The 13,120-nt window shown below is 52.1% G+C and overlaps 1 protein-coding gene across 1 annotated transcript; it reads left to right on the top strand.

The window, feature by feature from the left end:
• Window positions 1–1,387: 1,387 nt before the first annotated feature.
• Window positions 1,388–12,755, top strand: SLBP (stem-loop histone mRNA binding protein). The gene is made up of 8 exons (XM_082653836.1): window positions 1,388–1,523; window positions 1,629–1,745; window positions 4,886–4,990; window positions 7,356–7,415; window positions 7,714–7,851; window positions 8,414–8,563; window positions 9,582–9,663; window positions 11,840–12,755. The coding sequence occupies exons 1-8, from the start codon at window positions 1,465–1,467 to the stop codon at window positions 11,954–11,956; spliced, it is 828 nt and encodes a 275-aa protein (XP_082509962.1). The 5' UTR covers window positions 1,388–1,464; the 3' UTR covers window positions 11,957–12,755.
• The last annotated feature ends 365 nt before the right edge of the window (window positions 12,756–13,120 follow it).

Genomic DNA, 13,120 nt, shown 5'->3' on the forward strand with positions numbered 1-13,120 from the left:
GGGAGGCAGACTATGCGGGAATCTTCCTCTGGTTTCCCAGCTGGGGTCAGAAAGCCCATTTCCAGGGCACCCTCGTTGAAGGGTCCTGGGGGTTGTAGGGGGGTCAGCATGCAGGTGCTCCAGGTACAGGGGACACTGGTGGCCCAAGGTGGTGGGCCCTGCTCGTCGAGGCCTCCAACCTTGAGCTCTCCGCTATGTCCCATGGGATGCCTGGGTGTCCCATGGGATGCCTGGGTGTCCCATGGGATGCCTGGGTGGCCCAGGAGAGCAGCTCAGGTCGGGGAGCTACGGCACGTGCTTCCTGCTCTCTTATATTGGTGCTGGCCCTCAAACGTTTTTAAAAAGTGGTACATGCAACCCATTTAAAAAACACAGGTAGGGCTTCCCTGGTGGCGCAGTGGTAGAGAGTCCGCCTGCCGATGCAGGGGACACGGGTTCGTGCCCCGGTCCGGGAAGATCCCACGTGCCGCGGAGCGGCTGGGCCCGTGAGCCATGGCCGCTGAGCCTGCGCTCCGCAACGGGAGAGGCCACAACAATGAGAGGCCTGCGTACCAAACAAAACACAGTCTCGAATTTTCTACATCCCGGAGATCTTTGACGTTCTTTCGACTTCAGTCCTTCTCTTTACTTCTTTTGCACACAGCATCACCACTTAACGCGTGGAGACTGGCCCAGGGCCCCAACGGGTGGGGTACCCGGTGGGGGTCACGGAGGGCCCGTGGGCCGTGTGCGGGGTGGGGGAGCGGTTAGCGCAGGAGGCGGCTCTGAAAGAGGCAGAAGTGAGCTCAGCGGCGGGAACTTCACATAGGCTCGCGGCGCCGGGCATCAGTCGCGGGCAGCGAGTCACCGCAGGCTTCTACGTGCCTGAAGACTGCAGCCCGAAGTTGCTCTGCTGCCTCCCTTTCCGGGTTCCGGGTTCCCGCCAGCGCGGACACAGTTCCCGCCGAACCGACCAATCGGAGAGCGCCCGAAACCGGGGCCGGGCCAATCGGAGACGCGTCCCTTGTTCCCTTGGCGCGCCCGCGTCGCCAGCGTCCGAATCTCCCGCCAATACCCCTATCCCCGCCCGCGAAGACGCGGCCAATCAGCGTCCGAGGGTCGCGGCGGCCAGGCCGCCTCCAAGGCGGAGGGGGCAACCTTTTTTGAGGGTCTCGCCTCAGTCAACCCGGCGGCGCCCCTTCGCCTCCTGGATGGCAGCACGCGGGGCAGCTGTTTCGCGGCTCCCGGCCCGGCCTGGACGGCCTGCGGGGCGCGCGCCTCCGAGAGGCTCCCCCCGGAGCGGGCCCGATGGTCTCGACCGGCCCGGCGCGCGCGGGAGCCCGGGGGGCGGGGCGGCGGCCCATAAAGGCTGTTGGGGGCGGGGCGCGCTCAGTCAGCGTCGCGAGAAGGGGAAGTCGCCGTAGTCGCCGCCGCCACCGCCACCGCCGGACCCCAGTCCCCCACAATCCCGCCCGCCGCGTCGCCATGGCCTGCCGGCCGCGAAGTCCCCACGGGTGCGGGAGCCGCCGCGACGGCGACGCCAGGTGAGGCCGGGCCGCGCGCGGGGGGCTCCCGGGCTGGGGAGCGGCGGGCGGGGTTCGGGCGGGGGTCCCGGGCCTCCCCGCCCTGACGTGGTGTCTCGTCGCCAGCCCGCCGCCCGCCTCAAGATGGAGCCTCGGACGCAAACGCACGGCTGACGGGAGGCGCCGGAAGCCGGAGGACGCCGAGGGCGCCTCGAGGCCGCCGGGCGACCGCAGACCCGACAGGTGGGCCCGGCGCGGCCGTCGGGGTCCGGAGCGGGGGGTCCCCGCACCTGACTGACTAGGGGGTGCCGTGGGTCACCAACAACTCTCGACTAGTCGGGGCGCCCTTGGGTCACCATCCCGGTTAGTCAGGGTGCCTTTGTCTCGCTACCCGTGACTGGTGGGGATGCCTGTGGGTCACCAGCCCTGACTCGTCGGGGTGCCCTTGCCCCACTACCCCGATTAGTCGGGGTGCGTCTGCCTCACCAGCCCTGACTAGTCGGGGTGCCCTTGCCCCACTACCCCGATTAGTCGGGGTGCCTCTGCCTCACCAGCCCTGACTCGTCGGGGTGCCCTTGCCCCACTACCCCGATTAGTCGGGGTGCCTCTGCCTCACCAGCCCTGACTCGTCGGGGTGCCCTTGCCCCACTACCCCGATTAGTCGGGGTGCCTCTGCCTCACCAGCCCTGACTCGTCGGGGTGCCCTTGCCCCACTACCCCGATTAGTCGGGGTGCGTCTGCCTCACCAGCCCTGACTCGTCGGGGTGCCCTTGCCCCACTACCCCGATTAGTCGGGGTGCGTCTGCCTCACCAGCCCTGACTCGTCGGGACGCCCTTGGTCACCAGCCCTGACTAGTCCCGGCGCCTGTGCCTCTCAGTACGGCCGAGAGGCGTCTCAGTGATGGGCGTCAACAGGAAGTGGGCTCAGCCTCAGTCAGCGAGCCCTCCTGTGTTCCAGGGACGGCATGGGGGCCACCACGAACTTGGAACTTTCTAGAGTCAGCTCAGAAAAGTTGGGTGTCACAGCAGAGCCACAGAAGGTGGGCGCCAGGATGCAAACCAGGACTTCGGCTCCCCGCCCCTTTCCGCCCTGACGCTCCCTAGGCGCTTCCCTTCCGGCGAGCCTTGGTCGCAGCCCTTACGTGTTCGCACGCTCACTTGGGTGTCTTCTAGGCTGAGCAGTGTGTTGGGGAGGCCAGGATGCCGCGTCAACCTGATCTCCTTTCCGTTCTGCCTGCACCCTGACACGGGAGGGACGGCAGAGACGGGAGCGGCTGAAGGGCACGCGCAGGGGCGCCGGTGGAGGGCAGCTGGTCAGGGAGGGCCTCTGTCGGGGTGAGATGGGAGGGGGTCCCTGGGAGAGCCCCCGCCAGGGCCTGTGCGAGCACGAGGAGAGGAGGGCGAGGGGTGCCGGGACAGCTGCCAAGTTCAGGTGCTTACTGATGGCTTAGGGGTGGGTGCTGGGAGGAGCTCGGGGGTGACTAGCTTTTTGGCCTGGAGACCTTCCTCATTTGTGGAATCTTTTGCCACGGTGAAGAGGATGGGGGTGGAGCAGACCTGCTCTGGGGAAGGAGTTGGTGATTAGGCTTAAGAAGCTTTTCAGATGAGTAAGGAGAAGATGTTGAGGAAATAGCGGGCGGGATCTCACAGTCTGGTGGGGAGGCGCCGATGTTAAATTAGCGGATACGTGGCTTTTAAAGATTTGGGGTTTGAGATTACCTGGGAAAAGGTGGGAATGGAGCAGAGGCCCTCAGCCCTAGGGCTAGATGTGAAGAACAGGTGACCCAGTGGTATCTCTGAGCCCTGCGGTGGTCTCTGTCTTAGCTGCAGACAAGGTGTTGAGTCCTTACGTTGCTTTGCACTCCTTTGTGTCCTCCTCTGGCTCACAGCAACCCCATAGGCCTCCTTCTGACAGGAATGCCCCTGTCCTAGGCACGTTGCCCCTGCTCTTTGTTCTGTGCACGTGCTTTTATTCCCACAACCCCCTGTGGTGGCAGCGGGGAGTACACGGGGCGCATGGCGAGTGGAGCCACCACTCACCATATCGTCACGGGTGCGAGAACTGGTTCCTTTGGAGGGACGTTAGCTCATTGTGTAAAATAGGCTTTGTTTTCTACTTGAGCACTTTTCCAGAAGTACTCTTGTCCTAAGATAGGGTGAGTTGGTGAATATAATTTGCCTAATCTAAGAAATGAATTTTAGTTCCACGCAAGGTGGTTTTTATCAAGCTACCAAAACATGAGATGGAGTGAAAGGTCGTTTGTAAGCACCTTTTAGAAATTCAGGAATCTGTCACGGCCGGGAAACCCAGACCTGGACCTCTTGATACACTAGTGAGGATGTTGACGTCTAACTCTAGACAGGCCTCCATTTGGTTCTCTTCTGTATCTACCATACAGTCATTGAGTCATTTTAATTTGTCCATTAACTTGATTTCAGACCCTGCCAACCATATTTAGACTGCAAATTTATTTTTGCGGATCCAATTTGAGTTTCTGTGGGTGGAGTAATTATAAGGAGAGAAATGATAATTACATAAAGGGATTACTTTTTTGTTATTGCTGTTGCATTTTCAAAGCATGTCATTGGGTTTCCAGCTAGAATGTATAAAATCGCTTACTGATGCAGTTGAAGTTAGTTTCCACTTGATATACCAGTGATGGCCAGTAGAAAGTTGAGGAAAAGTAAAAATGTACTAATGTAGTAAAAATGTACTAATCTAATCTAATCTCTAACTAACAGATGTAGCAACAATTCTAACTGCCAGAGTTCTTGGCATCAAGTTCAAATTGCCTGAACCTGACTAAAGATTTCCTTGAGCTCTAGATAGAACTGAGCTTCTAGATTAAATTTAACCCAACTCTAGGGGGCACCTTTACCTGTAGACTAAGTCCCAATGCAGTAAGAACTCTGAAGTACATGTTTGTCCCCCCCATTTTAATTATGATGTGATAGATCCTGAGCCTTTAATTGTGCGCATCTAGAAGTAAGTAGTAGCCACAGTTATTAGGTGCTGGTCACTCTGCTTAGCTCTAAAAATGTATTAGCTGAAATCTTTTTTAAAATTCTAAAATAAAAACCCTCTTTTTGTAAATAAAAGAAGTTGTACTAGGTAGGTACACTTCTTGGTGCCGATGATAACTGTTGACTCTGTCTGCCTTTCCCCTGCACTGGCACACAGTAGTTGTTTAACAAACAGAGCCCAGGAGGCTTCAGACGAATTGCCGGAACTCGGTGAGCTAGTAAGTCATGGAGCAGAGATTTCTCTGGAGCCCGTTTTCTTGGCACTCTCCAAACAACCTCAGAACATTTCCTGATGCACGGTTTGAAAGGAAACTGAAAGTTGTGTCATGGTTCAAATGTGCGTTTTCATTTTATTGCAGCTTTACCACTCCCGAAGGCCCTAAGCCCCGTTCTAGATGTTCAGACTGGGCAAGTGCAGTCGAAGAAGATGAAATGAGGACTAGAGTTAACAAAGAAATTGCAAGGTATGCATTTCAGGCCAGTTTGAAATGTTATCTCTGGTGTTTTAAATTATATATTAAATTTGAGGCATATCTTAGAGTGGTGGTTTTTAAAAGTCTGGTGGGCCCCAGACCAGCCACATCAGCAGCTCCTGGGAACTTGTTGGAAATGCAGGTTTTCAGGCCCCACCCCAGGCCTGCTGGATGGGAAACTGGGTGGGTGGGGCCCAGCTCTGGCTTAAGCCCTTCAGATGAGTCTGCTCACTGAAATTTGAGAACCGGTGTCTTGGGGCTGTCCTTCCAGGGTGGCAGTAAGTGGGAGGTGGCGCTGCTAACAGCTCAGAAATGCCAGAGTGCATGCGGGGACGGGTCCCTGACTTGGGGTCTGTGAACCCCTTGCAGTCGTACCCAGAGCTGTGTATTCAAGTTCAACTCCAAGCCACTTCCTCTTCCTCAGCTCATTACAGTTCAGATGATGCATCCTTCACCACTGCTCACCCCCCTGGATTACGTTCTCCCTGGTGTTTTGGGGCCTTTCTTCCCTTTGATAGATGCCATCCAACCCAGGGAATGAACGTTGAGTTAAAATGTTGTGGCTCGAAATTAATTGAAGTATATTGAACCAAGAGTCTGTTCTTAATTCTGATGAGAAAATATGTCCTCATTGTTAGCAGGGAAGCAGGGCCAGACTGCTTCCTCCCCCTCTGCAGTGGTCGATGGTATTTAGAGCTGCCTTCTTTGTTGTTTTTTTTTTTTTTTTTTTTTTTTGCGGTACATGGGCCTCTCACTGTTGTGGCCTCTCCCGTTGCGGAGCACAGGCTCCGGACGCGCAGGCCCAGCGGCCATGGCTCACGGGCCCAGCCGCTCCGCGGCATGTGGGATCTTCCCGGACCGGGGTACGAACCCGTGTGCCCCGCATCGACAGGCGGACTCTCAACCACTGCGCCACCAGGGAAGCCCAGAGCTGCCTTCTTTGGAAAGGCTCGGACACACGTGGGGGTTGGTTGTGACCACTTAATTCCTTTCAGACATTAGAATGCATGTGTGTGGGTGAGTAGGATGCCTGGGTAGAAGGGTGAACTGCAGCTGACAGCCGTGGGCTTCAGTGTTTTGAATGAATTCTCGTGTTTATATAGATCTTGATTTTTCCCAGCTGTAACAGTAGGCTGTTTGACTGGGTCTATGCAGTTTTTGTGTTCTGCTCAAGGGTTATAACAGTTCTCATCATGTCCTTGTGTATCTGGACCCCCAGTGTCACCTTTTGCTGGGGACTGTCTGCAGCTCTTATGTGCTGCAGGGAGACCCCTGTTTGTCTTGACCTTCCTGTTGGTGGACCCCTCTTTGTTCCTTTCTGAAAATTGTCCTACCTTGCAAAGCAGGCCTCATCTTGTCCAGAGTACTGTTTGGGGCCGCTCTGTGGATCACACCCTTTCTGATGGAAAGCTGCTGCTTTTGATAAGACCCCAGTGATGTGAGCTTTTGATGATGGTGGTCTGTCTTACTTCCCACCAGGAAGGGGGGAGGTAAGAATTCAGCTCCCTGTATGCCAAGGAGGCTAGCACACACTACACACCAGCGGTCTGAAAATTTGAAAATGGGTTTTAGTCATATCTGAAGCCAGTCTTTTCAACTGGGGTTCCAGAAAGAATGAAATCCTACAGAAAATGATTTCAGGGACTAGTTTCGCAGTTCTCAGGGGGTGGGTCATCATCTCCTGGTATCCAGGCTTCACTGGGGTGCCCCAGCAAACTTGGGGAAGGTTGAGAATTTTAGATTTGGAAGGAGGCACCATGATACGTGACGTCCTTTAGACACTTGCGTGAGCTTCTAGCTAGAGGTGGTTTCCACGTTAGATTGCACTATGCTTTTTTGGTGACGTACTTTTGCGAAGTTGGGTGTTGGTCATTGCTGTGATAGAAGGCAAATGCCCGGTGAAATCCACAAGGGATGGGGGAGGGGGGAAGGTGTGCAGTCTTTCTAAGAAGGTGAGTAGTCCCAACAGGCACACGTCTCATTAATAAGTAATCGTGGTATTAGAAATAAAAGCTTTGTATCTCAACTCATGTTTATTTTTTTCTAAAGCCTTCCGGGTTAGAGGGATGTAAATTTCTGTGTCATTTGGGTCTCACTACTTAACTGGCGGCAGTAGTTTTTTTTTTTGAACCTGGTGGTTTTAAGCACCTTGTATGATCTTGGCACGTAACCTTTATCTTTGCCTCAAAGGTGATTGAGGGAGGTTGAAAATAAAAGAAGCCACCTACTGTTACTTAATCCACTTACCAGACCGCAGTCTCAGGGAGGCTTTGTTCCCTGTGGCTCTCTTAGCTCTAAAAGCTTTGTGTTCATTTCTATACCTTTTTAAAAACAGCAACATTTACTTTGCTCTCAGATATAAAAGGAAACTCCTCATAAATGACTTTGGAAGAGAGAGAAAATCATCATCAGGAAGGTAAATGCTGTGTAATTATTTCTTTTCTAATTTAATAGATCTGTAGTTTATTAATGAAAAAAAACCTGAACGTGAGATGCTAAGTGTCTCAGTAGCATTTACTGTTTTTCTGTTCTTCACTGATTAGAAACGTGTATCTATCGTGTACTAAATTCCCATATATTCAAAGATCCTGGACTGTCGTGGGGTTAGCATGGTTTGGAATCCAGAGCGCAGATACTCCTGTATCGTGTTCAGACGTTTTCCTACGTCGTGATCTTGTAAGTGAGGCTTGTGCCGTGCGTTTCATTTTCTTCAGTTCGGATTCGAAGGAGTCTGTGTCAGCATTGCCGGCCGACTTAGAGACCGATGAAAGTGTCCTGATGAGGAGACAGAAGCAGATCAACTATGGGAAGAACACCATTGCCTACGATCGCTATATTAAAGAAGTCCCAAGGTAGTCTTGTTTCGCCAGCATGTCCTGGTCAAGTCATGTGGCATTGCCGTCTAAAGAGTTGCTTTGGTGGTAAATCTGATTCTGGGCCTAGTTCTGCTAAGAAGTGTATTATTAATTATTAATGACTTTCAGGCACTTACATAAATAAAGAAGATGGGTTGGTGACTGAGAAACCAAGGACGTGAAGATAAATAACATTTTCATAATTTAGAATGTTAGATGACATTTCATTTCTCAGGACTCATAGCTGTCTTGTAAATGTAAGATTATTAAAACACATGATGGGAAAATGTAAAGTTCAAGTTACAGATTGTAAAGATTTCATTAGAGAAAGATATGAGTCTTGCCCCGTTTTGTGTAAGCAGCATCCCCCCTCCCCCCACGCACACAAGGATACAAAGGGAGCTTTGGAGAGTATACCAGCTGCTTGGCAGGATTGAAGTGCAGATGTCCTATTCTGGGGCATGGATTGTGAAGGAAAGCAGAGGCAGAGAGGTAGTGCTTTTAAGCTCACCTGCAAATGTGGATGGTGTGTGCCAGGATAATCCCTCTGTCCCGGTAGGCACCTTCGACAGCCTGGCATTCATCCCAAAACCCCCAACAAATTCAAGAAGTATAGTCGACGATCGTGGGACCAGCAGATCAAACTCTGGAAGGTGGCTCTGCATTTTTGGGATCCTCCAGCGGAAGAAGGATGTGATTTGCAAGAAATGTATGTCTTTATTGCATTCTCGTCCTCCGTGTCTGCAGTTCGGGCGGTGATCGCAGTGGCTCTGTCACTGTGTGGCAGGTTATCGTGTATAACGTCCGCCTGTGGTCACAGCTTCGTGTGTGTTTTTTCTCTGCACGAGTGTATAAAGCCGGCTAGGCGGGCTCCAGGAGAGGCTGGAGGGAGGGGTGTGCTTCCTGTGCTGGCTTTACTGTCTGTAGCTCGGACAGACTCATCTTAGGAAACCTAGAGATATGTGGGGTTGGTTTGTTTTTAAGATAACATTTTAAAAAGCACGTGAGTAATTTATGTTGAGCTATAAACGTGAAAGGTCTTTTTTTTAATCTAAGGAAGGCTTTTATCTTTTTAAACTGTGTCTAGTTGGAAAGGTCTCAGGCCTGAGTTTCTGCCACGTGGTCGGGATGCCGGTTGAGTGCGGAGGTGGAGAGACTTGTCTGTGCGGCCTCTCTTCTCAGCTCCTTCGACCTGAGACTCTCCTGCCCTCAGAGACACATTTATTCATTCAAGTGTTGGAGTTTCTGCTTTGTGCTGGGGAAATTTATTAGAAAGAAGTTTGGCCTCACAGACACACACTGATTTTTTTCCCGGTGTCACTGTTGTCCCATTCTGTCTGTGGGTAGGAAATTGGACAGATGAGTGATGATGTGTAGTATGGCTTGTCACAGTGTCTGTCTCCCCCCACAACTGGGCTCTGTCATTGACGCTCCTACTTAGAAGGATGCCTGTGGGTGTGTACAGATAGTGGGCCATGGGCAAGAGCGGGCAGGTGGTTGTGCGCTCCGAGCCGGGTGGACCTGTTTGCCTGCAGGGCCTGCTTTACCTCTGCCAGGTGATCGGGCAGAGGGTCCGTCTGGCACACGGGGAGTCACTGAAAGCTGGTGGGTCCCTCAGGGAGCAGAGGAGATGCGTGTCAGCGCTCACGGGCAGCGAGGCCGTGGTGGCGTTTGCCTTCTCCTGGCTCTGTTCCGCGGTGACTGACGTGCTTGTTCTGACCGCACAGACGTCCTGTAGACCTCGGGGAGATGGAGACGGAATCTGCGGAGAGCAGCTCTGAGTCCCGGACGAGCTCTCAGGATAACTTTGTAAGTACCTTTCCTTTGTTTTATCTCTGCGCGTGAGTGTTACAGGTTAATTGTTGACAGCATATGCCCCTCTGAAAACTGAAGTTTAAGCTGAAATTTGATTCTGGGCTCCTTACCCCTTTCTCTAACTTTATTGAGGTGTCAGATTTGATGGAGTTCGTAGGTAGTGGCCTTATTTTAGATTTTGGGTTCAATCCAACTAATCAGTACCACCATTTTCATTTAAAAGTAAAAGGCCTTTTCTTCTCTGGTTCGCAGGCTTTGTCACTATTTTTAGGCTGTCTAGTTTGTTCTGGTGAATTGCTAGTATAGGAATCATCTGCTAGTTGTTATAAGTGGAGGAATGCTTTGGGCCTAGGGGTTTCCCCACATTTGCCAATTTTAAAAAATTACGTGTTTTCGGAAGAAAAAACCTCCAAAGATGAAAAGTGATGTACAGAATTGCCTCGTCTCTAATTCTCTAGTTACTGGTTGGGTGCACGTTCTTCCAGACTTCTCTGCACGTATACAAGCCAAATACACAGCAGCAGTTTACAGTGAAAGGATCCCTTTGTTATTTTAAAAGAGACGGCTCCAATACTTACATGTGGAAATATTCTGCACATTAAGTAAAAACCTAGGTTAAAAACTAGAACTCATAAATATTTGTTTGAAAAACTCATGCTTTATAGAAGATCAACCTGTACTGTATCTGAACAGGTCAGGAACATATAAAATGAAAGTGCGTAGTTGCCTTTTCCTGCCTGCCTTCCATCTGTGTCACCCTGATAAGCCTGGGACGTGCCCTTCCAGTCTTCGGGACCATCTGCATCCCACATACTCTGTGACTATTCGAGGTGTTAGAAGTAACACAGGGACTCCCCTGGAGGTCCAGTGGTCAGGACTCAGCGCTTCCACTGCAGCGGGCTCGGGTTCAATCCCTCATCGGGGAACTAAGATCCTGCAAGCCACGTGGCCAAAAGAAAAAGAAAAGTAACACTAATGTCCAAGAGAGAGGAATGACAAAATTACATTCATAAGAAATACAGCTACTACAGGTTGTTTTTGAAGACTGATAACGTGGAAAATCGCCAAGATAAATAAAAACAGGATACTTAACCATAGGACGATCCCAGTTTTGTGGATATTTATACACGGGCAGGACTAAGACCCATGACGATCTCAGCAGGTGGTATCCTTGGTGTGGATTAAGAGTGACCGTTGTCCCAGCTCAAGAAGCCGATTCTGAATGTGCCGCTCGTGGTCACAGAAGTTAGGGGGTGGCGACTGCACGGGCGGGTCGAGGGCCAGGCCCTGAAGATCAGAGGCAGCGGTCCTGGCGGGGGGTCCTGGGGCGCCGAGCAGAGGTGGGAGCCGGCGGGACGTTCGGGGGACAGGAGAGAAGGCTGGGTGGCGAAGCGGAGCGCCCCGGCTCGGGCCTGCACTGCTCGAGCCCGAGGCACCGGGGAGCAGCGTGTTCGCCGCTGAGCACCGGCCACTACCACAGCATCACTGCTGTGCTCACGAAACGCAGCCGTGGTAAAACACGGCTACCTCGTAACCAGGCCGCGCTCAGGTTTCCCGGTTGTCCCAATAGTGTCCTTGTCGCAGGTCTTTTTTTCTCTTTTTTGGCCCAGAATTTAATCAAGGATTACACGTTTAATTGCCATGTCTCTTAAATTTCCTTTAGTTTAGAATAGTCTTCCTGCCTTTCCCCCGGGACGTTGACCTCTTTGGAAGGGTTCAGGCCTGTTTTTATGAAGCAGGATGTTCCTCAGTTGGGAGTTGTCGTACTGTCTCCTTGAGGATTAGATTCAGGTTGAACCCTTTGGCCCCCGTTTTGGGGGTGAGGTGGGGCGGTCCTCAGCCCAGCGCCAGCGCCAGCGCCAAGTGCTCGGCGGTGTGACGTGATTGCTTCACGAGCCACGGTGGCACGTCCTGTCCACACAGTGGCTCCTGTTAGGTGTGAGCGGCTGTGGCTCAGGGGCCTTAAAGGTCACTTGGTCACTCATGGGGCGGGGGCGGGGGGTGGGAGTTTGACAGATGCTTGAAGGGAAGCTTGGCAGTCAGTATCTGCTGGATGCTCTCCCGGGCATGTCCTGCGTTCCTGGGAGGCGCTCAGCCCCCTGCTCAGCACCTCCAGCAGCAAGTCCAGTGTGCCCGAGGGACCGGCTGTGACCGTGCTTCTGTTTTCTAGGACATGTACTGTGGCACCCCTACGAAAGTTAGGCACGTGGACTGCCATGCGGGGGATGAGTTTGACTTGGAAGCCTGTTTAACTGAGCCCTTGAAAGACTTCTCAGCCATGAGCTAACCGGCGCCACCTGGAGGCCCCTGGGAGCAGCGCTGCCTCCCCGGGCGGGGTGGCCCACCAAGCATGCGTCCTGCCTTTGTAACTGGGGGTTTCTGTCACAGTGTACAGTCTCTTGGTGAATTGATGTTCTTGCCTTATTTTCTTAAGAAACGTTAATTTTGTGTATAGGGAATGCATTTTGCATGTTTTAAATTGTAAATGGAACTAAATCCGAGGAAAATTGAACTCGAGGCAATCTTGCAACAATCGTAATTGCTTAATCTCCGCATCCTTGAAGTTAACCTGACAAGTGTACCGTAACTGGTTTTCCACAAGTTTTTTAGGCGTTAACTGCTGCTTGTCAGAGGGCTGGTTTGGGTTTAAGCATATGTTCACGGGGCTTTCTTTACTGGTATCTGGCCGAGTGTTCTCATAATCAGATACCTTTAATATCTATGGAAAGGGTTAGGGTTTGAGCCGTTTGTCAGTATGTCAAGATGGGTTTTTTTCCTCGTACAGAGCACTGAATAGTCAGATATTAAATTGAGCTGGTAGGTTAATGGGGTTTATGTAAGTTATACGGTCTTAATTAGGTACTTGTAAATAGCACTCAGTAGCCCTTCTACCTATACTACTCCAAGAGTTAAGACAGCAGAAGGATTTAGAAAGAACATTTTTTTATAGTCAGTTAATTTACTGTGTACAATTGCTGTAAATGATAATGTGTACAGATTTTCTGTTCAAATATTCAATTGTAAACTTCTTGTTAAGACTATTATGTTTCTGTTGCTTTTGTATGGAATGACATTGCAAAAATAAAAAGGACCTTCTTTAACTGACTTACTACCTTGCCAGATAGGCTGCCTGCTGTGGTGATTCCTGCCCTTGGCTTGTGCCCAGGGAGGGTGGCACGCAGTGGTGGGAGCGTTGTGCCCGGGCTTGTGGCCCCGCCCTGCCCGGCGAGGAGCCCTACATTGTGATAGGTTTGCAGCTCTGGCCTGGGGTCTTGGTTGGGCTGGAGCCGGGTCCAGACCTGTGACCGCGGTGGGCCCGGTATGTGCCTTCCTGGTTAAAGGGAGTGTGTGCCCACAGACTTATAGGAAGCCAGGGGCCTCAGCTTGCTGCTTGGTTGGCAGCTGGGGTGACAGGGCCTTTCCCTGTGTCCTGAGACAGACCAGGGCCGAT

This window comes from Grampus griseus (assembly GCF_964374135.1).
Source record: "Grampus griseus genome assembly, chromosome: 4".
NCBI classification, from domain to species: domain Eukaryota; kingdom Metazoa; phylum Chordata; class Mammalia; order Artiodactyla; family Delphinidae; genus Grampus; species Grampus griseus.